Source organism: Parambassis ranga, chromosome 20 (genome assembly GCF_900634625.1).
Source record: "Parambassis ranga chromosome 20, fParRan2.1, whole genome shotgun sequence".
Classification (NCBI taxonomy): Eukaryota; Metazoa; Chordata; class Actinopteri; family Ambassidae; genus Parambassis; species Parambassis ranga.
In genome coordinates, this window is record NC_041040.1 from 12,537,031 (window position 1) to 12,564,958 (window position 27,928).

The window sequence follows — 27,928 nt, forward strand, 5'->3', positions numbered from 1 at the left end:
TCACTTTTTTTTGGAAAGAAATGTGCACCATTGTGCACATTTCATCAGAGTTCAGATGAGGATGAATCTGGATTTGTGAAGACAGTAAACAGAAGTTTGAAGCTCATAAGCGGGAATTTCCCTTCAGACCTCAATTGACATTTGAGAGGTGGCATTTCTTCCACAAACTGGAGAATGTCACAGATACAACACCCTTTCAACTGTTGGTAACTAAATACAACTGTCCTTTTGGAGCCATATTAACACCTATTCCATTTGGGAGGAAGCTACACTTGAAGCCTAGCAAGTGGAACCTAGTTAGTTCCTGTTCACTTCACATTTTTGTTGTTTCAAGGCTCTGAGCGTAGGGTACACTTAACTAAAACAATACGATCTAATGTTGATTTTGGATGAACATGTTTGGCCAAACTCTGATTTATAGTATCATGACAGGTTTATAAATTATTATATACTACAATTCTTTCAGTCTAATTTAGGGAACTCTTAAAAGACACCACGATATATACAATAATGCATGTATAATGACAAATATTTTCCTATATAACAGTGACTCCCTTATCATTCTACACAACACATGGTCTTTGTGTGGTTTCCCTGGCCTCCCTATAGTCCTTTTCACACATGTCTGTCAATACTAGACAGATAATAAAACTACAAGCATCACAAGATGAAACAGAAACTGAAAGCAACACACATTAGAGGGGCCTCTTCTTACTTGTCTTCCCTTCTATTTGGGGTATAATTAATTTATCACCTGTCCCAGGACTGAAGGTGGCATCAACGAGAGAAATAATGTATTATGTATAGATGTATCAGTGTAAGAAAATACATTTTAAAAAAGTGTGAGGTGGAAAAAATGCCAGACTCTTCCTCCTAAATACTAAACAGTCTCCACAGGATAGATAAAAGGATTATTTATGCTTTCTGAGCAAGAACTGGCCCTGCCATGTTGACTACTCCACTGCTCATTATCTGAATACCAGTCAACCTTTGGGGTTACAAGCAGCTTAAGTGTCTGCACTTAGTCTGGAAGGGGGAGAACCAAGAGAGAAACCAGGCATAGAGTGTCTCATTTCTCTTTTTTCCTCTAGCACAAAAGGAGCAGTAGGCTTGATTGTGGAAAAAAATATGTCATCTATTGAAAAGAAAATCACATAGAACAAATGTCACATAGTCTGCCAAGTATAGGTCTGAAAAAATAAATAATCTGAATATGTAAATAATCAAAAATGTAATCAATAATCAGATCCCACCCTTCAGACTGGGGTAAAGAGATAAAGCCACACATCATGTGTGCCTTTCAATTTATTTTTTTGCTCTGCTGTAAAGCATAGTATAGATAGATGTCTTTTTATTTCACTTCGAAGAACTTGAACTGAACTCCACACACATATCAGATCCCTGCTAGACTTGAACAATGATACAGCCCTAGGATAACTCACTTTGTGCCGTGAACATTTACAGCACCCTGACAAACAAATGTGGCATAAAAATAAAGCTGACGGCTGCCATCTCCTCCGTCATTTACACTTTCTTATCGCTCAACAATGTCTGCCGGTTTCATCAGCAGGTTACCTGGTGTGCCACTGCTGTGTGTGAGAATCAGAAAGCCTGACATCTGTCAAAAACATGAAGGATGCAGGCATAAGGCTGTAAGGTAAACAAATTAGAAGAGAAGCTTTTATTATTCTGCAAGAAGGCAAACCAAGGCTTTCCCCAGCAGCAGCTCCTGCATATTATGTTTTAGGAGGGTTCTGTGGGGGCTTCTGGGAAGTCATGGTAAAAAACTCAATTAACAATCATTTATAACCTGGCTCTTATCGTGGTTGAGCATGTGGTGGCCATGGTGCAGCTTATCACAGAGGAGCATGTGTTCACCATTCTTAATGATCAGAGGTACATTTGTCCTGCTGGCTTCCTTGCCAACTCAAAAAGAGAAGGTGGACCATGCAGGCGGTGGCCTTGGGTTCTGTGCAGAGCAGTGTGCCAACTTCTGCTGACTTTGTCTGTGTTTACAGTTTTTCTTCAAGGTTCATTTCATCACTGGATGGGAAATTCTTTGCCTCAGTTATGCTGCAAATACAGTGGCATTAGAGAGCCTTTCAAGCAATGTGGTTTCTGTTAGGGATTAAATCTTACAATGGAGCAAAAATCCTAGGTTGAACCTGGGAATACTTCTGAATCATGAAAAAAAAGTTTATTTTGTGTGATTTTATTAGATTTTTTTAAACAAGCAATCTTACAGATCTACCTTTTGCTCATGGTGGTGTTACCTAGCATAAGTATGTTTTTAAACCTCCTCTCCTAGGAACCAAAAAGTGCTGACTATGTGACATTCTGAGCGTGTTGGCAGTTTGCACCTAGTCCACTCCACAAATGTAGCATGATAGTCTGAAGTTTTCTTACCTGCAACTCTACCAGAAGAAAAAAAATCATAAGCCTCAAAATCACTATTATTCTAATTTATTTGGTGGCATAATAGTGATTTAATCTTCAAAGTTGGTCCTTAATTACATAAAATCTGTACCCTATAGTCAGATGTATTTTTGATGAAATATACACCAACAGATGAAACACTACTTTTTTACAATAATTAATAGAACAAATTGACTGCAATTTAATTCTGAATGAATTGTTAATTATTTTAATGGTAGGTTGATGAGCCCCAGTCTCAACCCCAACCTAGAAAAGTCGACAAATTTCACAACAAAAACCGCAGGCATTTAAAAACACGAGTTAAGGAGAATGTGGCTGAAATTAGAGAAGGAGATGGGGACTAATGAATTAATTACAGAAAACAAACACTTCCATTACAGTGTGCCAAGAATCATTGGACCATGTCAATATAGCCCCAAGCTCTGCTTTATTGAAATTTGCTTTCTCATATTCACCCTGTGTCACAAAACATTCACATTTAATGAATGTCAAACCCCCAGACCATCAGGGAACACACCACAGGCACTAACTTCAGCAGGGCCAAGCTGACAGGCTTGTCAACTATTACTATTACTCTTGCTCAAACTACAACTCTTTCTGTATAAAGTTCAACAACTATATCCACACTAAATGCATGACTTTTATGAAGAAATGCACACTATTCTACAGCTACCATCAAACAGAAAAGAAAGAAAATAAAGCATTCCGCTATCACACTAGGAACACTGTCTGTCTCTCAGCGGCCTTACAACTATCTTGCACCTATAAAATATGTTCAATGAAGAGAATCAAGTGTTGCAATTGCCTTATATCAGTATAATACACTAGCCGCACCACATTCCTGCTATTACGCCTACAGGTAGTGAGTAAACAACAGTTTACAGTCAGGCAAAATGTGAACATAATACACCCGCAGGTAATACATGTTGAAAGGAGGCACCAAGTATGCAGCTACAACAGGTTTCCAGGTTGCGCTGACCTCTGCGGCCGCCCCTCAGATCATTCCCCCCTGATGAGAGAGATAATGAGCATTGTGCTCAGTGGGCGTCCATTCTTCAAGTGACTCCTAGCCTTTATCCTCTTAACATGCTAGCTTGTACGTGGTCCCTTCATTTAGACTGCTAGATTAACAGTATGAGTGTTTTTCACTAGCAGAATATCTCAAGCCAGAGAGGACACCGGCTGGGTTCATAAACAATCCACATCATTAGCATCATTCAAAACTATCAATGTTCAATGGCAATGAACCAAACCCTATGTTCGCTTCAAAGAGGTGGTGGGCAGATGCAGCCGGAGGGCCTTTGATATTTTGAGTTAACTGTCAAGTCTTTCTGTTCTTTTCTTTCAGACAGCTCCACTCAAAGAAGCCGACTGTGTGATCCAAAGATAATAGGGCGCTGTTACTGCTGCGGTTTGGAGTGTGTGAGAAGCTGAAATGGTATACTTTAATGGTGAAGCCAACATTTTGATAATACAGGTAAAAGGTCTGGCCCATCTAGTAAAGGTTTCCTGATACATTGTGCAGTAAATGGAAGATGTAAAAACTTGTTTTTAAACACAGACAATGACTAACTGGAAGACTTTCAGTGACAGCCAGGAGGAGAGTCTGGCACAAGCACTCTCCCAGAGATGTCTCAGAGCCCCAAGAGCTGGAGGAGATTATGTAAGTCACTCAGTATACTGGGTCACCCAGTCGTATTTGATGTCCACCGCTACTGTACCATCGCTGCACTCAGTGTACAGACCCTCGTTTTGTAGATTCTGTGTATGATGTTAAAACCATTACAGACACTTAAGTGAGATAAGATTTTGGTTTAATTCATTTCTGCTGGAAAAAAAACATGGGGTAGTGAATAATGCATGAGAGTTGTAAAGGATAGTCTGTAGCCATGTATTCAAACAAGACAGAGATGCGCGAATCACTGAAGAGGCACTATGCAAATCCTGCATGCTCTCTTTAAACCCATGTTACACAGTGCTTGCCTCCTGACAATAGGCAATAATAAGGAACATATACTTTGTATGGGTGGGTTGGCTTTATAAACCATCAGAGCAAGCCTAGATGAATAGGACTGGTGTTTTTAGCCTTCAAGGCCATTGCAAAACCTTGCAATACAGCTGAATGTGTTGATAAAGGCAGCACTATGGGGACAGGTAGGATGTTTGGCTGCTCCACAACACGGACTCATTGTCTCTCTGGCGGTGTCATATTACTCCCACTGGAGCTTGGTCCAAACCACAGAGCACAAAAATAAGAAGTCTGGCATGGCATATAAACAAAAAAATAGTTATGATAATAAAAATTTACTTGTGTGGACTTTTTTGATTATTTTTTAAAAATATCTATTATATATATATATATATATATATATGATTATTATTATTTATAGCCCCCGTTCAAAAATACACCTGCTAGAAACCAGTGTCACAAAGCCTACACCTGTGTTTAGAGTGAAACCGGACGTTACGTGAGGTTTGTTTCAAAATAAAAGCTCAAATATTATGTTATTAGTTAGGGTGACCTTGGTATAATTTAGAAAAACATGTAATAAGAAAATGAAGTCTATTCTTGAATAGTTATTGATTTCTGAATACATAAAAATTGTCTTAACTTGTTTAAAAATGTCGACCAAGTGAATACTGACTAACTTTACTTTAGTAGTTGACCGGAAATCAACTTGTCATTTTCGAGAGCTGACAGAGAACTAGCATAAAGGTGCTACAGACAACTGTCACTTCATGCTAACTCCACTTCAGGTCCAGTTTTTAATGTAATAAAAGGAGGAGGGGCACAGGTAACCAGTGATTAGACAAGTTAATCAATTATAGACGTAATAAAAGACAAATACGTCTTCTACACTCCCTGTGCTAACTTGGCACGGCTACTGTATTCCAGGAAGAGACGCTAACGTCCAACAGTTATGGGGTTAAATAACACTGTTTAGACAAATGTAGTTCACATTTGATGTATGTATACGGTGAAGCAGTGTGTTAGCGTGATGTCGAGGGAGGACACAGCCTTTAATAACTTTGTTTTCTGCGAGAGGTCCGGCCTGTTCTCACATCGCTACTAGTTTCGCAGCATCGGTTATCCAGTGTTGCAAACACCCACCCTCCTGCACCATTTCCGTGTTTTATACGGAATCGTTTCCACGGTGCCCGTGTTGCCACGTCAATTAAATACCCTGGTTTTGTTGTATTACAGTGCAATAACACCACAAGAGCAGCCAGCTCGAACTAGATAGAAAACAACAGTGTGGTGCTGAAACACTGCGACATTGTTGTGCAGGATAACCGGTTAATAAGTGAACGGCTGCATGACGTGTCTAAATCAATGAGTCTAAGACAGTAGCAGTCTGATGCTAAGACAACACAACTTACCCAGTGCCACCTCGCAGGCTTTGCGCAGCTGTGAATGGTGAGCCTTTTTCACCTCCTTGTCGGCCAGGATCTTTTCCAAAGCTCGTGTAAGGAACATGTTTTTCGTCTTTTTGCCCTCATACATGTCGCACCGGAATCTGGAGCGAGGTGTGCCTGGTCCCAAAGGGGGGGGGGCTGCAGCCGCCTCGAAATGAAGATGTATTCCTTTACAAACGTCAGCCGCAGAGCCCCTAACAGACAAACATAAATAAACACAGAAGGTGGGGTAAATCCCTCAGATTGCCATTAAACGACCTGCCTCCTGCGCCATGTTGGAGAGAGGAAACGACGTCACGTACGTTAGAGAACGGCCGCAGTGAGGCAGCAGGGGGAGAGAGAGAGAGAGAGAGAGAGAGAGAGAGAGAGAGGTGAGTGTGCTGTTACAGCTGAGCCTCACACACACACACACACACACACACACCGTCATATATGAACCCACAGACCTATTAAACCCATGGCACGTTATAAATATATAAATCATACAAAGCAGCTGCACTGGGGCCTCTCTTTGTCAAAGTTTCATCCTCATCTATGTTTAATATGGGGTCTGAAGAATTTCATTTTATAAATATATAAAAACATCAAGTTGCTCCTGGTTAATAAAGTTAGCAGCTTTCTGTTTTTTGATCGTTGGTGAGATTACTTGTGGTATAAATGTTTAAGACTAAGATTAAGAATACCTTTATTAGTCCCACAATGGGGAAATTGTGTTTATAAGGCCTGTGAGTGTGTAGGAGCATTGTGGATCAGCTTTTGACCCACAATTACAAGAAGGAGCTTGATAAGGTTGAGTCTAAAATCCTAGTTTTGACTGTCCACCACAATACAAAGACAAAAAGTGAAATCCAATCCCACTCCCATGCAATATTTAGAAATGAACAGTTTAATTTTGGTAGCTTTTTTTTTTTTACCTGTTTATGTATTTTCACGATTACTTTGCTCCTAATGCCTTTCTGCAGCTGAAACATTCAGCAGTGCCTTTTAAAGCTTTGGGTAACATTTAACAGAGTCCAACAGAAAATATATCCAGGAAATCTGGCAATTTGACAGCACAGATTTGGCAGTTGTGGGCGGCATATAGTTCACTTTCACTTTGGACTGTGTTGCTTGTCAAATCCACCATTTTTGAAATCCATAAAAAGAGTAGAGCTGCAGACTGGCTGTGAAGAGACAATAAATAGAGGATGATTTTAGGGAGAGACAACGCTGTAATTTAATCAGTCAGTGTGGTATTTATTATAAATGCCCCTTGACAAATTTAATTATTATCAAACATGGCTACAAGAAAAACATTTAGGGATCAAAAATGTGACTTTTCTTTGTAACTGGGTGAATTTTGATTATCCATCTTGTCAATTGCTTCAAGAAGCCAACAACAAACTATATACTGTGTTATAAAACATTTATTCTAATAAGACATGATACATTTTTTAAAAATATTACATCAAGCACTTGACCTGTCACAAGTAAACATCTCTGACACTGTCATCTATCCATACCTGAGTAATGACACTATATACTAAAGTGACAGGTCACCCAAATTTTAGTACCGTCCAAATCAAGGGGATTCCAGGTGATAGCATATTATGTACACCAACACAGTTTGCAGTTATAAAGGCCTCAACATGCTACAAATCTAAAATCTAATCTGGCACTTGGTAAGATTAACATCAAAATAAATCAGAAACAAAAACTTGGTTAAATTTGCAGTATATTCATCAAAGAGTTGATTAATAATCACACATGTAGGAAGACATTAAAATATTTGGTGTTTTTTACATTAAAAAGTGCTGTTGTATCATGACAAGTGCTCACATGATCACCGTTTACTGTAAAAAAACTGCATTATTTCTAACATAAACAAAGCTCAGGACACCGGGTTTGTATGGACCACACAGCGTGGTCTCTGATACTGCATGTAATCTCTATGTAAACAGGCTGGTCTGACCCTTTTTTGTGACACAAGAAAGCCACCACCATCAGCTCTTATCTGAAACAGAAAATAAAGTAAACATCCTCCAAAAAAAACAAAAAGCAAATTCATGCTTCTCTGCCCTTCACCTGATAACACCCGAGAGGAATATGAGATCTCAGAGGAATATGAGGCGTTAAGATTAGTAGCTCCATTCATGGAAGGCTGCATTCATATATATGGAAATCTGTTCCTGTCTGTCTTACACTTCTTCAGCAGACCTGATGCGATTGCTTTCACAGCTCTCATGGTCTCGGTGCAGGTCGGATTAATTAGCGATTCGGGCAGGAGGAAACCAAAGTGTCCCGTGTCCCTCAACTCAAACGCAAACGTGTAGGGGATCCCGTTCCTGTAAGCCCAGTCGATAGAGCTGCCCGAGCTCACATCTGGAAAAATGATGATGAACTTGCATCAGCAGAAAACTTAAATTTCACTTTCCAATTTTATGTGAATAAGGACTAATTGGACATAATGAGAAATTGTCAATCCTACTTCACTTTGTAAACTCACACAGAGTTGTGGAGGCAGGTCCGTATCTGTATCTCACCCCATAAGCAGAATACAAGGCTGTCACTGCATTATGAGCTGCTGACTCCTGGAAAGTGAAAGTACAAGGTTGTGTTCTATATATTGCTTTAAAACAGGATTTATTATTAGTGTTAATGGATTAAATATCATGTTATGCATCATGCAGGTTTTGTCTATTATTGCCTTACCACACAGCTGAAGTTGGGAATGGTGGCGTACTTGTAGGAATATGGGTAAAGCAGCATTTGTGCATAGGCATGGATGGATATGTATGCTTTCATGTGCTTCTTGTGCTTGCGTAGAAACTTGGCAACAGCCTTGACTTCAGGTTCAGATTCAGGGAAGGGGCCGCAATAGGTGTCATCACAGGGATGAGAGGAGGCACCCTCCTCTGAGGAAGAAAAGAGAGCAGTGCCCTTATCATCCAGTCACACCATGATGCTTTGGCTGACACACATGGACAAACTAATCAGATTATTTTGATCATATTTCTGTTAGATCTTCAAAACTATATGTGAAAGAGTTTGAGCACTGTGATGCACATTCTGGAGCCAATCCAGCAGCAGTGACCAAGCAGGAAGTGTAGAGCGATAAGAAGCATTATTGCTGAGGAGAAAACGACTACAGCCACCAATTTACAGCAAGTCACCACGGCTAAATTATGACAAGGCTATCAGAAGCTAAAGGCAATACGGCTGTGAAATAATTCGCAAATACGTTGAATTATTCACTGTCATGATCATGCAGAGAAAAACAAGTTAGTTATAATTACTTTTGGCTGACAAATAGTGAAAAGCAGTCGACGTCTTTGGTCGTTGCATTCATGTAATTCAAATAAACTCCTAATGCTGTATCTCATTGTCAGTATTAAGTGTAATTTAGAGGTACTTTTTTTCCATTTATGTTTTTGGGGGGCAACAAAAAAAACTGTTTTTGTTAGTCAGTTTACTCTGTGACTTCTCAAAACACAATTTTAGCCAGAACTAAAAAATTAAACACAAATCATCACAACCTTTCACAAATAATCAGACAAAATATTTTATGTCCAAAAGGTCAAAGGTGAACTTCATTAGACCTCATAATCTTCTATTGATTCATTCATTGCATGTATTATAAGAGTCTAGACGATCAAGGACTTAAACTGCAACATAATCAGTTGATGAATGCATACAAACACTAGGAGGTAGTTTTGTTGTTATTGTTGCACAGAGTAGTCAAACACCACTGCCTCTCAATTGTTGCATGTACTGTCAAGGATGTGTCCTTGCTGAGACCGGGTTCCCTGTTCATCATATGCAGAGATGGTAATGTGTCTGAGCAACAGCACATATACCGTACTCCAATCTGCTTCTCCTCTCACATTACATCTCTGTCTGTGTGCATCACAACAATCTTTGCAGAGCCCTCCTGGAGCGATAATGATTCAACAGAACCCACCACCTACTAGATACACATATTGTTGTCACTACACACAGATAACATTATCCACAGCCAGGCAGAAAAAAGGCTAGGGAGTGCAGCGAGTGACTTGTTGTGTTGTGTGCTTGTGTGCATGTATGTGAGATTCAGCTCAGAGCAGGTCCAGTGTTAATGAACTCACCACACCATTTTACTTTCCAGTTTCTATTAGCGTCCACTCCTCTGCAGTGGAACTTGTGATTTTTGGATCGTGTCTTCCTCCAGAACCGATCCTACAGAAAAAAATAATAACAATAAATCATTTGTTACCAGTGTTAAGCCACAAAATAAGGAAGGACAATGTAAAAAGTAATAAATAAAAAGGTGCATGTGAAAGACCTACAGTACCGTGGTCCAGCTGAAACGATATCCATCCACATTTAAGACAGGCATGACATAGAAATTGAGCTGGTTAAGCAGTCGTGTCATCACAGAGTCATACTGGTATGAGTTGATGGCCTGTAATTACAACACATTATGTGGTATATTTCTTAGTAATGAAAGAAATCTACTGTAGATTCATTGTAGCTGATATTTCAGTCACATGTCATTGCTATTATGCTATGTATGCACATCTAATACTACAAATGAGGATTGAAGGCACTGGGCTAATAGCTGCTCCTTAAGCAGACTCAGCCAAAGGTTAATGTGCTTAAGCCTTGAACAAAGATGGGACCCTGACCTCCAGTGGCCTCCTTCAGTTACTACAGCAAATCTGTTTCAGTTCATATATTTAAGCATCTTTTATAGCTGTTAAAAGCCAGCTGTCTGTTTCTGATTTCCTGCTGCTGTTTGTCTTTTCAATCCCTCCTTCTTTGATGAATCTCCTAGTGGACTCCCATATAATGACATTTGGTGAAGTCTGCTTCCCTCTTATTTCTAATCTGTAGAATTTACTGGGGCTTCACAAGAGAACTCCAAGCCCAGGTGGCTGCAACACTTCACTGTTGCTCAGGTCATTACAGGTGTCGACATGACCGGGTGCTAAGGAAGCTGACAGAGGTCATAGAGTGTCTTAGCAAACAAGAAGCTGCAAAGAGACCAGAAGCGGCTGGTACTTTTCTGAGTGGCTGGATGCTCATTAAAACGAGCCAACTGCAGGACAGTGCCCAAAGAAACAGGGTGTGTCTTGTTAATCGAGACCTCCAGGGAGTACAGGAAAGGAAAATGTTGAGGAATGAAGAACTCGGGGGGTGAAGAGCAAGAATAGGTCCAGTTTGAATTGGGTAGTGTGTAAGAGCCTCTTGATTAAGTGCTTCCTGAGTCATCAAAAGGTGTTTTCACCCACACAGTGGAAACATGAGACTAACTCCAGCTGCATGTTACTGACTGCTGGAACTAAAGGGGCACCTATGAGGAACAGCTCCTAGCCAATACTCCAGCACCTGCAGAGGTGGAGGAAACAATGACATAAAACTCTACTAGACACTGTTTAAAACAGAAAGACTGTAAATGGTGTCTCATTCATCCAGGTCATGGTATATCCAAGAGTTTGGAGTCAACTGGACTCATAGCATAGCTTACCGAAGGCATTTCAGCAGTCCCTGAGTCTGTACCTGCTTTACAGAAAACTATGCTATAGGTCCCTGTTGCTTATAATTAAACTGTGAATGATATGGTTCAGTAATCTCTCACATACATGTGCTACTTTTTGCTGGCACATGTACAAACAACTATTTTCTCCTCCACACTACATCACTTTGTTGACATGTCTGACTAGAAGAATTGTTTAAAGTCAGCCTTAGCGCATTGAATTAAATTTATAGACCATCTTTTCTTTAATTTTCTTAACTTCCAGACACTCTTTGTGCTGCCAATGCCATTCATCTGGCATCTAAGTTATATAAAACAAGCCATTAAATGTTCTTGCAGTTAATGTCTGGCTCTGGTCTGGTACCGTCCTCCCTTTTAGAGAGTTCTAACTAAGACTTTGAGGGTGTGATGGAACTTGCGTAAATGTCTGGGCTATTTCCAAAACTCTTACGTATTCGCATAACTGTGCATGACAAGTGGACAGATGTTTTGTTTAAGAGCACACATATCACAGATTGCTTGCTGCATGCCTCTTTCAGCAATATTAAAATCTGCAGACTATAAAACCAGACTACCTCTTTGACAAACCACTGACAGAAGGCAGGTCCTATCCATTCTCTGGCATGAACGCCGCAGTCGATCCACACAGCATTCTTCTGGGGACGACTTCTCTTTCCTAGCTGGCAGGACACAAACACTGTTAGCTTAAGGGAGTGGTATTAGTGTGTGTACCTCATGCTTCCTATCCTACCTGAAGCACATAAAGTGGTCTTCCTTCATATGACTTCCCAATAGAGAACATGTTGACCAGGTCAGGGTGGGTTCGGTTCATCTCAAACATCCAGCTCTGGATCTTAGAGACAGAAAATAAGGCAGGAGAGAGAATGTGAGAGAAAAAATGATCCACAAAAGATGAAGAGTAACAAAGCTCAGCGGGCTAAAGATTAGTGTATGCTCTCAGGATCTCTGTGTGTTGTATTCATGCTGCTTCACAGGGTCTGACAGATTCATGAACCAGCAGCCTGATGGACCTGAGAAAATAAACACTCCAAATCTGTGAATGCCTAAAGTAGAATGAGTGTGTCTGCATGTGAGACTATGAGGATGTGGGAACGACACATGTGGAATGGAGTATTGGGAGCGGACGTTGGGGAGGAAGTTTGTTTACTTTGTGGCTGCATTAGATTGCACGGCAACGGAAAATGACAGATAGGTTGGTAGATGATGGGCTTCACATCTACCTCTTCCAGAGAGTGGTAAACCTCGTAGTCATACTGAGACTCTGACCTCCGCTTGCGAGTGGAGCGATATCCTGTCTGCTTTTCAATTTCCGTCTGTAGATTGGTGATAAACACCCTGTGTGAAAGGGAGAGAGGGAGACAAACATGATGCAGGAGATTGACAACCATTGTATGACTCGTGGCATCACACTGGAACGTGTTAATGTGGTCATGGACTTGTTAATGGGACAACAGCTTTTTACTCTTACCTCCAGAGATGACATGTTTTTGTGTCTGCAGATTTGGTGAGAACAAAACATTTTTTGATAATTTGTGAAATGATTTGTTACAGCCAATTGACCATAGTGTTACTGTGGGTTGTTAAATGAAGTTAAAAATCCTTATTTGCTCTTTACTCATTCTGAACACCAATTATGCTCTGTTACTCTCATGTCTTTTGATATCCAAACCACTGTTACCACATCAGCACTCTTTGAGAGAAAAAATGACAGCAAATGAGGCGAAACTATAATTATCACCATTATCTGCTGAAAGACTCATTTGATGTCTAATCCAGCCCTATCTTCCTTCACTTTCCACCCCAGATTAAAAGAGACCTTTTTTCATAGCAGCTACATCTGCAGCCAGACACAATGACCTATAGTACTACATTTAAATCCATAAATAGCTCATAGCATTAAACATTGATTATTTCCTATAATAAAATGAAATTACTGATGCCTGAAAACCTCAAACGTCTACAAAAGAATGTCCCCTGCAGTGTAAACCATCTTCAAAATCTTCAGTCTGTCAATAAAGCTTGGAAAAAAATGGCGTCATCCTCTGAACTACAATTTCTCCCTTAGGACTGAGATGACAATGGAAGCCGTTCTAACTGTGGCTGTGGCTGCTTTGATAAAACTCCATCATTTCAGCATTAATTTTGATGAGGGATGGTGCACAGAGATGAAAGGGCTGCTTTTTTTGGAGCAGATTGAGAAAAGGGGCTCTGATGTACTGTGTGTGTCCCAGCTTTGAGGAAGCATCAGGCCTTTTGCATGCAAACTACAGCCAGCTCTGCATGTGTGGGGAAGGCTGGGTAATTGCAGCAACTTTTGGAGAACAGATGTCTGTCAGAGTAGATAGTAGAGACTCTGGTAAGATAACTAGCAGTGTGTTGCTGTACTTACTGATAATCAATGTGTTCCCGCTTTAAACGCACATGTAAACCCTGTGTGTCGTTACGTTTCACATGAACGTCCACTGTGGCGTTTTGATGGATTAGAGAAGCACTGTTAGGTTGCCAAAGGTCCACCTAAAGGAACAGAGAGAACATTAGCTTAAAAAAAGCTTTTTTTGTACAATACTAGTAGACTTTCGGTATTAAAAATCCTGCTTTTAAAATGCTAGTTACCATATTAACAAGGAGAACAGATCACCAAATTGGGCCTCATGTGGGCAATATATGTGAACCTCAGGCACTTATGCACCTCACTTTTGGGAGACTTAGTTGCAGGCCACACTATGCACTTTTGGGTTTGGTGTGGGCTGTCAGCTAGGGCCTCTTAAAGTAGGGTCCGCATATCATATGACAAACAATTAAAAAACAAAAGCAGATCTCATGTGGGCTACTAATGCGGGTAGATCTCGGTTGAAACCTGCTCAGCTGTGATGCATAGTTTGTCTGCATAATGCTCTATAACATGATGTTTTGACATTGGCATATTGCAGCTATGATATACAACACTATACCTGTGATATAGGCCAATACAATCTGTATCAGTTGTAATTTAAGTATCAATGCAATTTGCTTTTTTCCCCTCAGATATACTTTTAATATCATGCAAGGGAATTATGATTATGGAATGTATTAATGTGACTTGTTGGCTCATTTAACATGTAACAAAAAGCATAGACTCTTATAATGACATTCAATTAGGGTCAATAAACTGACAGAAACATATTTCCATAAGGTTTGAAAAGGCATTCAACTTTTAGTGATTTTGTTGAACTTGTTTGGTAAGACATGCACAGTTCCCTCCAGTCTCCTACTACAAGTGATGAGGTGAATCAGGGGGGTAAATGACTTCAGGGTTAATAGGGCAAAACACACACTGATGTGTCCCATTAACAGCTCCTGCTCAGCTTTTTTCTTAACTGTATGACCTCATATTAGCAACAAGTATGCTGTCTTTCAGTGCTCGTTATCAGCCTGTGATAGCTGGGGCTCAAACATTCTAGCTAACTAAATAAACATGGATAACATGTATTATTTAAGCAGGAACCTACATGCAGTGGTCCCTGTTTCTGTGGACATATATGAACATCCTCAGCTGCCTTTCATTTGTTGCATGGGAGAAGAGACATGCAGCCTGGCACACATGCTTGTTAATGAACTATGATAGAATTCTTTTTAGTCAGACCAGTGTTTCTTGTGTTTTACCTTGACATGTTTCGACTACTTCCTGCAGTCTTCCTCAGAAGTCACATGATGTTACGTGACGTGTCTGCCAGACTAAAAAGAATTCTATCATAGTTCATAAATAGGTGAAGACCAAATGAACCTTTTCGAAATACATGCTTGTTAATGTGTCAGTTGGTTTAATGGTTTACAGAGTGCGTAGCAGATTAATTGAACTCTTTTTTTTTTCGGAGCCAGAGGGGTTGAAAACCCAAGCTGGAATGCGTGTTGCCCTCGAGTATAAACTCCAGTCTACCACTGCACTTTTATGGCATTTCCAAATGGTTAAGTACCACAAATGTTTCAGTACTGCTCCTCCTCTGTTAGCCGAACAAATCCAAAACACACATGTCTAAAATGCCCTTTAAAATCTCTCATCAGATAATACAACTTCTCAAGTTAACATTTTATAGCTGTATTTATGAGCCCTAAAGATGCATTCTTTGTCTGCTTTATAAATCTTTTGGTTGTTTATGTGTGTGTGTGTGTGTGTGTGTGTGTGTATAAGTGAATGTGTGTTACTTTGGTTGATGTAGTACTGGCATGAACAACAACAAAAGTTATAGTTCAATAAAAGAGCTGTTATTTTAGGGCAGATGAGGTGAAGCTGCATCTCATTGTTCATGTGTCAAGTTAATAAAAACAAGTATATAAAACAAAAAAATGTCAAACAGTGCTGTCTAAGAGGAGTTATTGGAAGGTTATTTCATCAAGTCTCGCTCAAGAATTACAGTGTCTTCGTAGGTATAGTTTATTTCCTAGATAACAATTTAAAATCAAAGACGCAACCTGAAATGTGATACTGTATGTGTATACTATTTTTGCTGTCTCTCTGCTCAGCTTAGCCTGAGTAAAGTTTGCTAGATCCCCTGCTCTAAATTGTTCTCAGATCTTAAAGCATTTTCTGGACAGTTGGCAGCCTGATTAGATGCCACACAAGACCCTACCCACCCTACCTAGACCACCCTACAGAGGCAACTCTGATTCTTTCTGTCAAATCTTTCTGACAATCCAACGTGTCGTGACTGTGTTTAGAAAGATTTCTGCGCAACTGTCAGCAGTGTTCAGTCAATTGTGCACCCAGGAATGTAGTTTTTGATTTACATTAAACCTTGAGTACCTTTTTCTGATTTCCTTTTATTACAAACAGTTTGCTTCTCCTATGCTAAACATATCATCGCCCCCCTCCACAGCATTTATTAATGAAGAGACATGCCAACCACCAGGTGTTTGGAACAGCAGATGTAAAAGCATTCACAGATTAACATCCAAACACAATAGGAACAAATTTTGATTATTACTTGAACAAATGTGTTTCTTAATTCTTGCTTCACTTGCATTCGTTCTGTGGTGTACAGCATGCCAGCCTGAACCTCAAAACTTTGCCTCTGGTACTAGAGGCATGGCAGTGTGACTAAAGCTACTAACAACACATGTCCACAGCTGTCCAAACAGTAGCTCCCATCGCCTTGGTTGGCCTTGCAGCACCATGTCCACTGCCCTTTCCATACCTATCCCTCAGGCCAGATCCTGACCACAACGCCGTCCTCTTTTGCCCTCTTTTGTCCATTCCCGGCTGACATGAAGCTATAAAGGCTTTTTATATAAAGCACATAAGTCAAAAAACTACTCAGCAAATTATGAACTCAAATAAGTCTCAGAACTTTGTCTTTATTTCTCTTATCATTAAAGCCAGACAATAGATCTTTCTAGGAAACCTTCAAGGAAACTACAAGCCTGTATCATTTTTCTTTGACAGTCAACTTTGCTTTCTATTTGCTGTTCCCATTATTACATTAAATAATAAAGAATAACAAGAAAAAGAAGTCAAATAAATATTTTTAAAGCATATGTTTATGGGAAACTGGTGTATTTGCTCCAATATAATCTACTTTTTGTTTGTTGACTGCTGCTGAGTGGAGAATAGTCCCAATAACACTTACATTTAAAACTAAAACAACGTATAAAGAAGGTCACGCATGCTCCTGCTGCTGATGGGTAATTACTTCCAAATGAGTTTTGGGAAAAGATGCGAGGCCTTCTTGTCCTCCAGGGGTCTTCCCTATAATTTTAGTATCTTTGAAGTACATGTTCATACAGTTTGCAAATTGTAAGGCATCCAAGCCCTCAGCTCAATAATGGAAAAAAAGCTTTTGTATTTTAACTTATGTCCCTCTCGGGGTTTCTTATTGAAGTGATTACCGAGTGTCCTAACAGTATGTCAGTATCTCATACAGAATAAGTCCTGACGGTGACATTTTAGAACAGCCAACAAGTCAGTTTAATGAGGGTAACGAAATCAGCTTACTGAACAATTATGACAAACTGTCTACTTCTAACCTCTGAGGACAGATGTCTGTTTACAGCTCCATATAGTGATGTTTACTTCTAAACTTCTTGTATCATGATTTTTCATGCAGGAGTTTTGTATCATTACTTTAATGTAGTTAGTAATTAGTAATTACTCCATGCGTTGGGCATGGAGTAATTAGTAGTAAGTAATAATTATGTGTGTGTTAAGTGTGAAGAGTGTATAATTCCTACCTTCATATGACCCAGAATTGTCTTTACTGATTGGACCTCTTTATCATTCCTTGGAGTTATCCTGAAGACTTGATCACTGTGAAAACATCACATCTCAGGTTACAAAGAGCCCAGAGGCTTCTTGTTTTTTACAGTATTAAAGCTCACTGCATCAAGGCTTTGATCGTTTATTTATTACAACGTGCACATCATGTCGAAAACATCTGGGCCACGGAGTCACGTAATGAAACTGCCTTTTGTGCTGCTGACTGAATGTGACACTCATAATAGAAGACGTTAGAGGGTGAAATGGGTGTTTCCTCTTTCAGAGCCCTATAGATGACAGGGTCAAACCTGCAGTCAAACACTCATCATTATAGGATTATGTTTCATCGTTTCCAGCTCTGCAGGTAGCACCTGGAACGAGTCAGCGGCAGATACAGTAGCAGCAGCAGCTGTTTCACATTTTATACTGCAAATCAGTGTAAACTGTAAATGATTTCTGATGTGTTTAAGCTGCTGGTCAGCTTGGAGAAATTAACAATATTTTTGTTTGTCAAAGACATATAAAGAAATTAAATTCCTCTACGTTAAGCTTAATAAAATCATATATGGATGATTCATGATAAGCTTTTATATTGCCTAAATGATCGAAAATTTAAAATACAACTTATAACACATTTTGATTATTTATTTACAGACTTTATTTAATTTTGATGCTAATAATCTTTTCCGATTTCCAACCAAACCTCCTTGTAGATGAGATAAAAGGCTGATATTGTGCATCCCGTCTGCGACTTAAGTGCATTTTTTAATTACCCAAAGTAGAAACAACACAAAAGTTATTGACTTCAAACTTTGAACTTGTGTTGCATGTTAATGAGAGCTGCATAAATCAGCTATCAACCCCCCTTAACGTTCTTTGATCTTAATATAAACAGCTTCTGAAAGTATTTCTGGCTTTAAACATGACTAATAGCATCTTCCATCACCTTGTTTATAGGTCCACAAAGTGTCGCTTTAGACCGCACTAGCCAACTGTAGCAAAAAAACTGAAAACACAGCCATTGAATTAGATATCATTCATTTTAAAAAATCATTACACAGCACTTTTATTCTTCATATTATGTTTATCTTGGAGATAATCAAAACAAAAATCTGTAAGCAGAGAAGCTTGACTGTGTTTCTCACTCAATCTGCAAACCACATATTTTATATTTGCCCTGCAACAAAACAAAGACTCTCTTCATCCTCATCATGAATCTCACATACTGCTACAGCCTAAAGCTGACACGCTGCCAATAATTCATTACGCTCTCCTAATGACAGGCTCTCTTTGTTTTGCCAGGCCCTCACCTGTCTGCCCATCTGCCAGGTTCTCTATGTGTCCACTTTTTCACTGAGTCTCTTCCTCTCCCAAGTTTTTACAGTGTCACACAGGAAGTTGGGCCCCCATGAACAAAGGTGGCAGCAGGCCATTCTGAGGTTGGGGGAACAAAACGGTTCTACATGAGCAGCCACCCTCATTTCAATGACTGCCGGCCCATTTACTTGTAACAGCACTTATTTTTACTCAAGAGTCAATGATTTGGGGTTTTTTACTGCACAGATGACAGCCTGTTTTTGTCACAATCAGCCTAGCAAAGACATTTTCCTTTGCATCTCCCGTCTGCACTGCTCTTTAGGCTAAAGCTGCCCTTAAAGTTGTCAGTCTGTTGACTCTCACAGCAGTACTCTGGCTGGGATGGAAGCAATTTATGTTTTAGATGATCTGGCCCTTAAACCAAGAGGCTGAGTGTTTTGACATACGACATTTTTCCATTTTCAGCATACAGATCTTCTATGAGGACGCATCGTGTGCACACACTGCGTGGCACATTAGCATTTTTTTGTTGCAAACCTGAGAAGTTGTGCACTTTTTTTTAGCATAAACCCAAAGTATATGTTGTTTAGAACAAGAGAGCAGGGGGTTTCCACCAGAGGTGGTCTCACTCTGCCCCTGACAACATCAAAAGCTCCTTTGAAACAGACCACAGATATCTTTACATGCCTTCTTCATGTTTACACAAATTACTGTATAGGTCCAGCTTCAGAGTGACCCAGCTGAAGCACCTACTTGTTCAACATTGCTCCCAACATTTCACATCCAAGGTGAAAATCTGAGCTGCTTTCAGTATCTAGGGGTTTGCTGACATTCTGGTTAGGCATACTATAACATTAGAATATCAGGAATATTAGACAAAAACATAGAAGCAGATGGCTCCATAAAGAGGAAGGGAAGCTGCTGCCATCTATCAAAATATGATGAAAAGTTGCACTACATAAAAGCATCCTCATCCTCATCTGTGCCTATCACGAGTAATCTGGATGTCTGTCTGCAGCAAAACATGTCAGACTTATCCAAACGCCATCAGACAACAAGAGCAGCCTGGAACGGATAAAAGTAAACTAAAACATTATATTATGTCTCCAACAGGAAATCTGTCCCAAATCAGTGAAGACGATGGAGAACACAAAGACTTTCTTTGTCCAAGTCTCAGCTAAATGTCTGCGGGCAGATTGTGACTCCTTAAACGTGAGCAGGAGCCCCAGTGGCCCTAGAAATGAATGGGGTGGTGGTGGTGAGGGGGTCGTTACTCACCCTGCGTAGCGGTTGTTGTAGAGGTAGGCACCGACGGGACATAGCACGTTACTGCAGATTATCACACATGTCATCAAAACAGAGGCGCGAAATGCTCTCCTGGGGTCCGGTGCCATCCTTGGCCAGCAGATCAAAGACGGAAAACACTTCGCAGGATGCGGGCCGACTTAATAAAAATGGAAAAAAAAGAAGAAAGTTACAGCAGTGTCTGCGCGGCGCACCATCAGCAGCGGACTGGCATTTTGTGTCGCGCTGCGCTCTCGTGTGGTGTAGTAAAAGGTGCGAAAAGTCGGTCAGCTGGCACAGGGGGAAACATTTACCACCTCTTTGAAGCTCTGGAGGGAATTGCAGGGTAGCAGCAGCTCGTTTTAAAATGAGGAGGGCCTGAGTCACGTGGCCCGGTGTAGGCGAAGTTGGTAACAGGATCCGTCTCCTAGTGCACAACGTGCGCTCAGGGGGTGTGAACGGGTGTGCACATCCACGAGATGCAAAATGGCAAACGACGTGTCTCTTTAAACTTTACATTAGTGCGTAAAGCCGTAAAACAAATCGCTATCAATACGCACTAATGCATTCCCAAACGTGAAGAGGCACATCTGAGTCAGGTCCTTACCTTGTGTCATGACATCATTGCTTTGGTGTAATTGAGTCAAATACATCATGTAGCCATAATAGTAGTTAAACCTGACCTGATCAGTGAAAAAAGTTGATAAATGTTCTCCTTTCATTGTGCTTGTACCTTTGTATCCCAGAAGCCAGTGTCATATCTGTCAGTGCCTTGGCCTGTCTCCACCAGGAATTTCTCTGTGGAGCTGTGGATGGCTCTCCCTGTTATTCTAGGCGTTCCGTACCTCCGTTTGATCCTCTACTTATCACCCAACACAGTGATTAAATGTCTAAGTCAACCGCCAGCCTTTTCCTTTTGTGATTGCATGGCAGCAGCACATTTTTCACATACTTCTCACCAGTGTCAACAGTGTGCCACCTGTTTTACACCGATTACTGTACAACAGACCCCAAACACACCTCTAAACAGACACAGTACAGAGGTGTGGCGTCAGTACACACAAAAAAGGGAAATGGGGTCAAACAAAGAGTTTATGGGACACAATGAATGATAGCTGTGTGTAGAATGCTCTTTATCTGCTTATTTCTGAGATCAGAAGGTACTGTTACATCACTGTAACACAGATATATCATGCTAGAAGGGAGATTGATGTGATTGATGTTCAACAGAAGGAGGTGAGAGCTAGGCTTCATACAGTAAAAGTCTCTGTGCAGTCATGCTGAAAGTCGTAAGTCAATAACTTCATAGTGTTTATTATTTGAACTCAAGAGTTCCAGAGAGATCCCTGAAGATGGCTCCTGGTCACCACACCGTCACACAAGAGACAAATAACAAGGTGCCTGACAGCTCAGGGAATAACACAACAGTACATTGTGGATTCCACACAACATGCCAGTGAACAATCTGCTACTTTTTAGGTGGATATTTAGTTCCTTTGACCATGGATGAGATAAAAACAAACAAAAAATCAAAACAAAATTTCTGCAAAAGATCTTTAATACATTTATTTCTTGTGTGCACTGATGCCAACTTCTCGATCCTCTCCTGTTTAAGTCCTGACTCTAGCACCCTTTGACACCTCAAAAACATTAAAACAATGGCCATAAGCCTGACTGTGTACTAATCACATATCTCAGAAGTCCAGTACTTTCTCTTTGTTGTAAAGTATAATGAATACGTTGTGTGAGGGGCACTTTGTTAGATCACATAAGGGTTGATTCAGACCATGTCCTGTCTCTAAATGTATAAAAGTCCTCCTCTTCACTGGAAAATTTCATAACCCTGAATTATGTGTACCACGGTTAAAAGGTTTTTTCCTGATAGACCTCTTTTTCAGACAACGTAAAACCAAGAAACTGAAGTGTGTCTGAGTGCTGCGACAGCTGCACACAGAGGCATATTCATAAAGTGCTCACTTTACCCTCCATGTATATCATATTCGGGGACTTCTAGGCAGAGTGAAAACACCGGCATGTAAAGGTTGTTACACTGGCTGCTCATTTAAGCATGACGCGTTGGGCATGGAGACGTAGGCTGAGGGCACCGCCAGGAGTCAGTGCGGTGTTGTGTTTAAAACTCCGGAAGGCGGGCCTGGGTGTGTGTGTGTGTGGCACCGCTCTGTGCTGTGGTCTGTGGGGATGTGAAGGACCAAGCATCTTTTTTAGAGCTGAGGTCAAAAGCTGGCACCCAGGGCCAGTAAATCACCATTTTTTTCCTCCAAGAGTCTTGAACTGCACAGAGGGATGTGAAAGAGCTCTTTGATAAGGGCGCAGTCAGACAGCAGGGTTCGCACCGGCTGCAGTGGTGATAAGTGGAGGTATGGAGGCCTCTGCAGGATCTCAAAGATGGAAGCTGACCCTGCTGCAGAGCTGTGAGTGCACATCTATGACCATTTGACCCTGAGAGGGAGAAGTGAAAGAGCGAGGTTAGCGGGGGTTAAACCCTGAGAGGCAGCACAGAGGGGGCCATTTGGCAGCCAGAAACAATTTGTCACTCACATATTGAATGAATAATTTAGAAGAAGATCATCTCAGTGACGAGGCCTTACTTTTAATTAATGATCTCAGTCTGCAGATCAACCACCAAGTACTTAAGTAATCATTCATCATCATGAGGCAAATACATAGATGAAGCTTTAACATCTGCAGCCCATTGAGTCCCATGCGTTTGATTACAAAGCACACCGACTTGCATAGAGTCATAGAACCATTGTGCATTACAGTCAACCTTGGCTAAAGTGTGCAGACAATAAAACAGGACCAGTTACATTATAAAGCATGAAATGTTACCAAGGCTACCAGGCCAGGGGAGCAGTTCTTCTTCTTCTTGGTCACCACTTAACTCCACTGGGTAACTATGGGCCACACTGTTGTGCTGGGTGTACTAAAGTCTGACCGAGCACCTCTGCCCATCAATACACATCACAAAACATATAGTAGAACAACAGGTAACCCTCATGTTGTAAAGAAAAACTGTATCATTGGCCAGAATAAACACAATCAGGCCTTTTAAATACTCATTTGGTTTGAAATGGTACAATTATGCAGCAACTCACAAGGCCAACCTGGGAACATCTGAGGAAGAAATGTAATTTTATGAATTAGGGTGTTTTTAATTGCTTCCCTACACTAATTTACAACGCTTCAGATTTGATCAGACGTGCAGTAAAGGTTCAGATTTACAGTGTGTTTTATAAATAATGTGCAGAATGAAGATTCATAGTGTTTTAAGAAAATATGACTAATTCAGCTGAAAGTGTAACTTATATGTACCACACACTGACAGGACTTGGACACTGAATTTATTAAGTGCAGTTAGTGATAAATCTTGAACTGTGTTTCATGCATCATTGTACAATCTAAATTAGATTTAGAAATTCATGAATTTATGGACTTAACTCCATTTTGACATTCTCCACAGTGATTATTTGTGGATCCTTTGAAGAAAACCCTGCATTTTATTCATGGCACATGTTGATTTATGCTCACCTGGGCTGGAGAGGATGTAATTTTAGGCAGGTACATCGGCCCTGATGAAAAATGCTTCCACATCCCTGCAGACATTTTAGGATGACATGATGTCAACGTGGTGTATTTTGGCCAGTTTTCGCTCAGGACATTTGGGAAAGTGATTCTAATCTGATCTGCTTTCCTCACAGTTTACCTTCGATAATCCTTCTTTCTTTATTATACCATGGATTAAATATCTGTCTGGTAGAAACTGATAATTTGTTTTATGGAAATAAGGAGTTGCTGCAGTGTTTCATTTTATCATGCCAAAAACACTTGATACTAAGACATTTTATTAATGGCTGCAGGGATCTCTGATAAAAGAGGGCTGTTGTGTCTGCTGCTTTTCATTCACACTGATCTTTTTGGAAACTTTGCGGGGAGGAGGAAAACCAGCTGAGCCAAAGAATAATACACAGACAAGCAGGTCTGTGTTAGCCACATGCCAGGACTTTATTACACCACTTATCTTGGCTACCTGTTGCGCACCATTGCAATAGGAATGAGTTCAAATTAACCACAATGCAGTGATTGTGACTTACTTAACTTAAAGCTGGGTATGAATGAGTTTTCTGTCAGAGGAATGTGCTTTCTGAAAGTTGTAGTTTAGAATTTAAATGACATGCTTTCCTTGGCAAATAGGCTACCTTGTTTTTCTATTCTCCACTGATAATCAGGTATTTACACTCTACAGTACCCCCCCCCCCCCCACACACACACACACACACACACACTTTATATTGCAGCTCCTTCTGTCTGTGTTTTCCATGAATAGAAGGAACTCATTTGAATAACTGAAATGAATAAAATGAGTGGAAATAAGAAACAGTGAACTGTAGAAGTTGAAGATTTTGTTCTATTTTATGCGACTTGGACTACACTATTTTATCATTACATTTGTCTAACTTTAGTTGCACCTTAAATCTAAAATAAGTTTCCAATGGTCCAATTAAAGGATAAATCTACAGGAGAACTTTTGGATGCATCTGACACAAATACATGAGACTGACTTAAATGTTGGCAATAGTACTTAGGTAAAGGGATAAAATACCTCCGAACTGATCCACATTACTGTAAATTAACCACTTATGTTTAATAAGGGCAGATAACCAGAAAAGAACAGCTCATATCAGCCCGACCGTCCTTTTCCATATGGCAGAAACAGAAGACTTCCTGGCAGCACTCAGCAAGGCCCAGGCATCTCTAAACCACAAATTATAGAAGTTAATTCCACAGACCAAAGTCATGGCTAATAAAATCTGATGGTCTGGAAATTTACCTGAACTGGGATGACCAATATAAAACCATAATGAAGTCAGTCTGCCAAATCTGTCACCAAGGATTCTTTCTGCTTCTTTATTATTTCAGACTAGGAACCAAATTTAGTACATCCAGTGTCACTCTGGGACCACTTACTAAAAAGACCCATTATCCAAATCTATGAAATGGAAAACCTGTTTTTTTTATTCACTGTAGGATCATTATCTTAGGTTAAAAGGGGGGAAAGCAACACTGCTCTCTGGTGGTAGCAAAGAAGAAGTACATCACCCCACCTCATCAGGGGGACACACATGCAGTACCACATTAGAGCACCAGAGTATAGTACAAATCAAGATTTACCAGCCAGTCCTCATCTCAGCTCACAAAACTGACACTGAGCTCTAATTGAAACATAAAACCGCTCCATAAAATAAAAACTCCCTCTGGTGCTGATAAATTACTGCACTGTTCATCAGTTGTATTCCTGTTCTCTTGTAGTAAATGTGAGCCACTGAACTCCACAGACTGTAATGCAGAAGATGTAGAGATACACACAAAACACTGAGCATTTGTTGACATGGCAATCCCTAAATCATTATAGTGGGCTGCTAAGACTTTCAAACTGTTAGAATGAAACTGGTTTCAGTGTTGATTGTGTTTATATTTACCCAGGCGCAGAATGACTCTGACTGTGTCTAATTGAATGTATAAACACTTAACCAGCTTCTCTGGAGGCTGTTTCAGCAGTGCCGCGTTAGCACACCTCCCGGTTAGTGGAAATACCACCCTAATTAAACACACAGTGTGGTTAATTAAATATCACTGTCTGCATCTTTGTACGTCCATGTTTGTGTAATTGTTCTAACTACAGTGTCAGACATGGATTCAGTCTAATGACAGATTCCTTGTAAACACGTAGCAGGATCATTTACTTGTTTTTTTTTTCAAACATATTTAATATTCCACATTTTTTGTCTAAGAAAATCACCTTTGACCTTTTATATTTCACAGGATCAATATTACAGTGAAAAACACACAAAAAAGTGTTTTAATAGTTCCATAAAATATTTAGTTTTCTTGTCAATTGATTAAAAATTAAAAACAGAAAAAAAAAGTTTTCAAATAATTATTTATATACTCTGTGTTATTGGACACATCATACACACATCATACATTGGCTGGTTGTTGGTTGGTTTGTTTTACAGCCTACTTCCTCAAGAAAATAGATGCTATGCTACAATGCTAACTAGTGGATCAATCTGGAGTCAGCTAGCAATTCAGCTAAGTAGGTAAGTTGCTAACTAGTTAAACCAAGGAGTGTTTAAGAACTAGAACTACTTTTAAATTAACAGGATAATTTTTAGCTTGCTTACTTAAAACACTAAACTGTGTATGATAGCATGTAAAATTGAACATGTCACATAGAAACAACATGTTACAAAGGTTTGGTTTTATTCCGTATGAAGCATTACAGTCTTCCAAAGGCAGCAGCTCCATGTGTGTCAAAGTAAATCTCCTCTCTCAAGTTATGTTATTAAAGAGCATATCTCTGTGTGGTCTTTGAGGACGTTCTAAGTGTTTGTGTTCTGTGTACTACTGCCTCACTTCACTCAGGCAGTGAAGAAACTAAAATCAAAGGACAGTGTTGCACTTCAGTATCAGTGTGCTTAAAGTTTGTTTTATTTCCTTTCACACAGCTTTTTCTTATCTTTTTCTTATCTGCATTGTTTGATTTCACTTTCAAGCCCACTCACTTTTTCTTTCACCAAACATTTCTAGATAAGGGTATTTTCAACTTTAACTTTATAATTTTTTTGTTTATTTTTTTTTGCAACTTTTTAACTTTTTAACAAAAGTTAAGGGTTTATGGCTGTCTGTCATTAGCCTATGTCATTAGGCCACTACTGTGCTTTACAAGAGAGAACAACCAGTGATAAATGTTGCATGGATAACTTTTGCAGTGGAACACACCCCAGCAGGTGTGCTGTAAGAGAGAAAAAATATTTTTTCACTTGAGTAGAACTGCTGTTTTTAATTCGTTGTTTTATTTAACATTTCAAGTAATATGGATTTTTGTTGTGTGCCAAAATGATAGACTGCAGTCCCATTCAGGATTTTGAGTTATCAAGTAGCTGAACACAATTGGAAGTTAACTAATTGTCCTTTCAAAGTAACAACATGGAGCTTTAGAAATAAAACAATTACTTTTAATGAACTATGTAGTAAATACATATTAATAACAACAGTGTAAAAGTACATTATTGTGAGACAGATTTTGTGTAATTTGTGCGTTTTTCCACCTTTAACAGCTGTTGTTGGTGTCTTATTTTGAAAAGATCAACCGGAAGACGTCGCATGTGTCGTAGCTAGCTTGACTTTGGTCCTCTTGAGTGCAGGGAGGCAGGATTTGGATGAAGATTTAAGAAGTCACATGGACTCAACTTTGTAGCTGGTGTCCAGTTGTTGTGCGCCGCTCAGTCACACACTGTGTTAGGAACCTGCCTCACACGTTGTGTAACCGTTTGTGTTTGCAGCGTCGTTTTAATGCTGTTTTTCTGCCTTTCGTGGACTTGAAGCGCAGACACCGGTTGCTCCTTGAGTTTTGACCATGCTGCAAACTTTCTCAGCTGAAGCCTGGTGTGTGAAGTCAAACTTTTGAACTGTTGAAGGAAGCACGTTTTTTTTAAAAAACATATTTACAATGACTGAGGAGAGCAGAAGTGAGCACAGAGCTGAAAGCGGGAAGGACCTGGAGAAGCAGCTCCGGTTACGAGTGTGCGTCCTAAATGAGCTTTTAAAGACTGAACGGGATTATGTTGGGACGCTAGAGTTTCTCTCGGTGAGTGTTGAGACTAGTTTTACACAGAGAATGGTCAAAATGCACAAAAACAACGGGGCCT

The 27,928-nt window shown here is 40.0% G+C and overlaps 3 protein-coding genes across 4 annotated transcripts in view; 1 reads left to right on the plus strand and 2 right to left on the minus strand.

Annotated features, from left to right (window-relative positions):
* The window catches only part of arfgef1 (ADP-ribosylation factor guanine nucleotide-exchange factor 1 (brefeldin A-inhibited)), a 37,847-nt gene extending 31,707 nt beyond the window's left edge, over positions 1–6,140 (minus strand). The window contains exon 1 of one of the 2 annotated variants that reach the window (XM_028432677.1): positions 5,818–5,941. In XM_028432677.1, coding sequence (XP_028288478.1) covers positions 5,818–5,941 — 124 coding nt within the window. Of the gene's footprint in view, positions 1–5,817 lie in introns of both variants that reach the window. The other variant, XM_028432678.1, reaches the window with a different exon arrangement.
* Positions 6,141–7,968: 1,828 nt separating this feature from the next.
* cpa6 (carboxypeptidase A6) lies at positions 7,969–20,348 on the minus strand. Its single transcript, XM_028433249.1, has 11 exons — positions 20,193–20,348; positions 17,573–17,648; positions 13,758–13,882; positions 12,589–12,703; positions 12,099–12,200; positions 11,923–12,027; positions 10,163–10,273; positions 9,957–10,047; positions 8,545–8,747; positions 8,339–8,423; positions 7,969–8,214 (listed from the first exon to the last, which is right to left on the minus strand). Exons 1-11 carry the CDS (start codon positions 20,306–20,308, stop codon positions 8,000–8,002), a joined length of 1,344 nt encoding a protein of 447 aa, XP_028289050.1. The 5' UTR covers positions 20,309–20,348; the 3' UTR covers positions 7,969–7,999.
* A 7,116-nt stretch (positions 20,349–27,464) lies between these two features.
* prex2 (phosphatidylinositol-3,4,5-trisphosphate-dependent Rac exchange factor 2) overlaps positions 27,465–27,928 on the plus strand; it is a 75,391-nt gene continuing 74,927 nt past the window's right edge. Inside the window, exon 1 of the mRNA XM_028432978.1 lies at positions 27,465–27,867. Coding sequence (XP_028288779.1) covers positions 27,730–27,867 — 138 coding nt within the window. The 5' untranslated portion in view covers positions 27,465–27,729. The remainder of the gene's footprint in view (positions 27,868–27,928) is intronic.

Coding starts and splice junctions, on each gene's coding strand:
- cpa6 (XM_028433249.1), bottom strand. CDS start 20,308: ATGGCACCGGACCCCAGGAGAGCATTTCGCGCCTCTGTTTTGATGACA. Junction 12,704..13,757: donor CGGGAACACATTGATTATCA/GTAAGTACAGCA, acceptor CCTTTCACACAG/GGTGTTTATCACCAATCTAC. Junction 8,424..8,544: donor TTCCCAACTTCAGCTGTGTG/GTAAGGCAATAA, acceptor TTCACTTTCCAG/GAGTCAGCAGCTCATAATGC.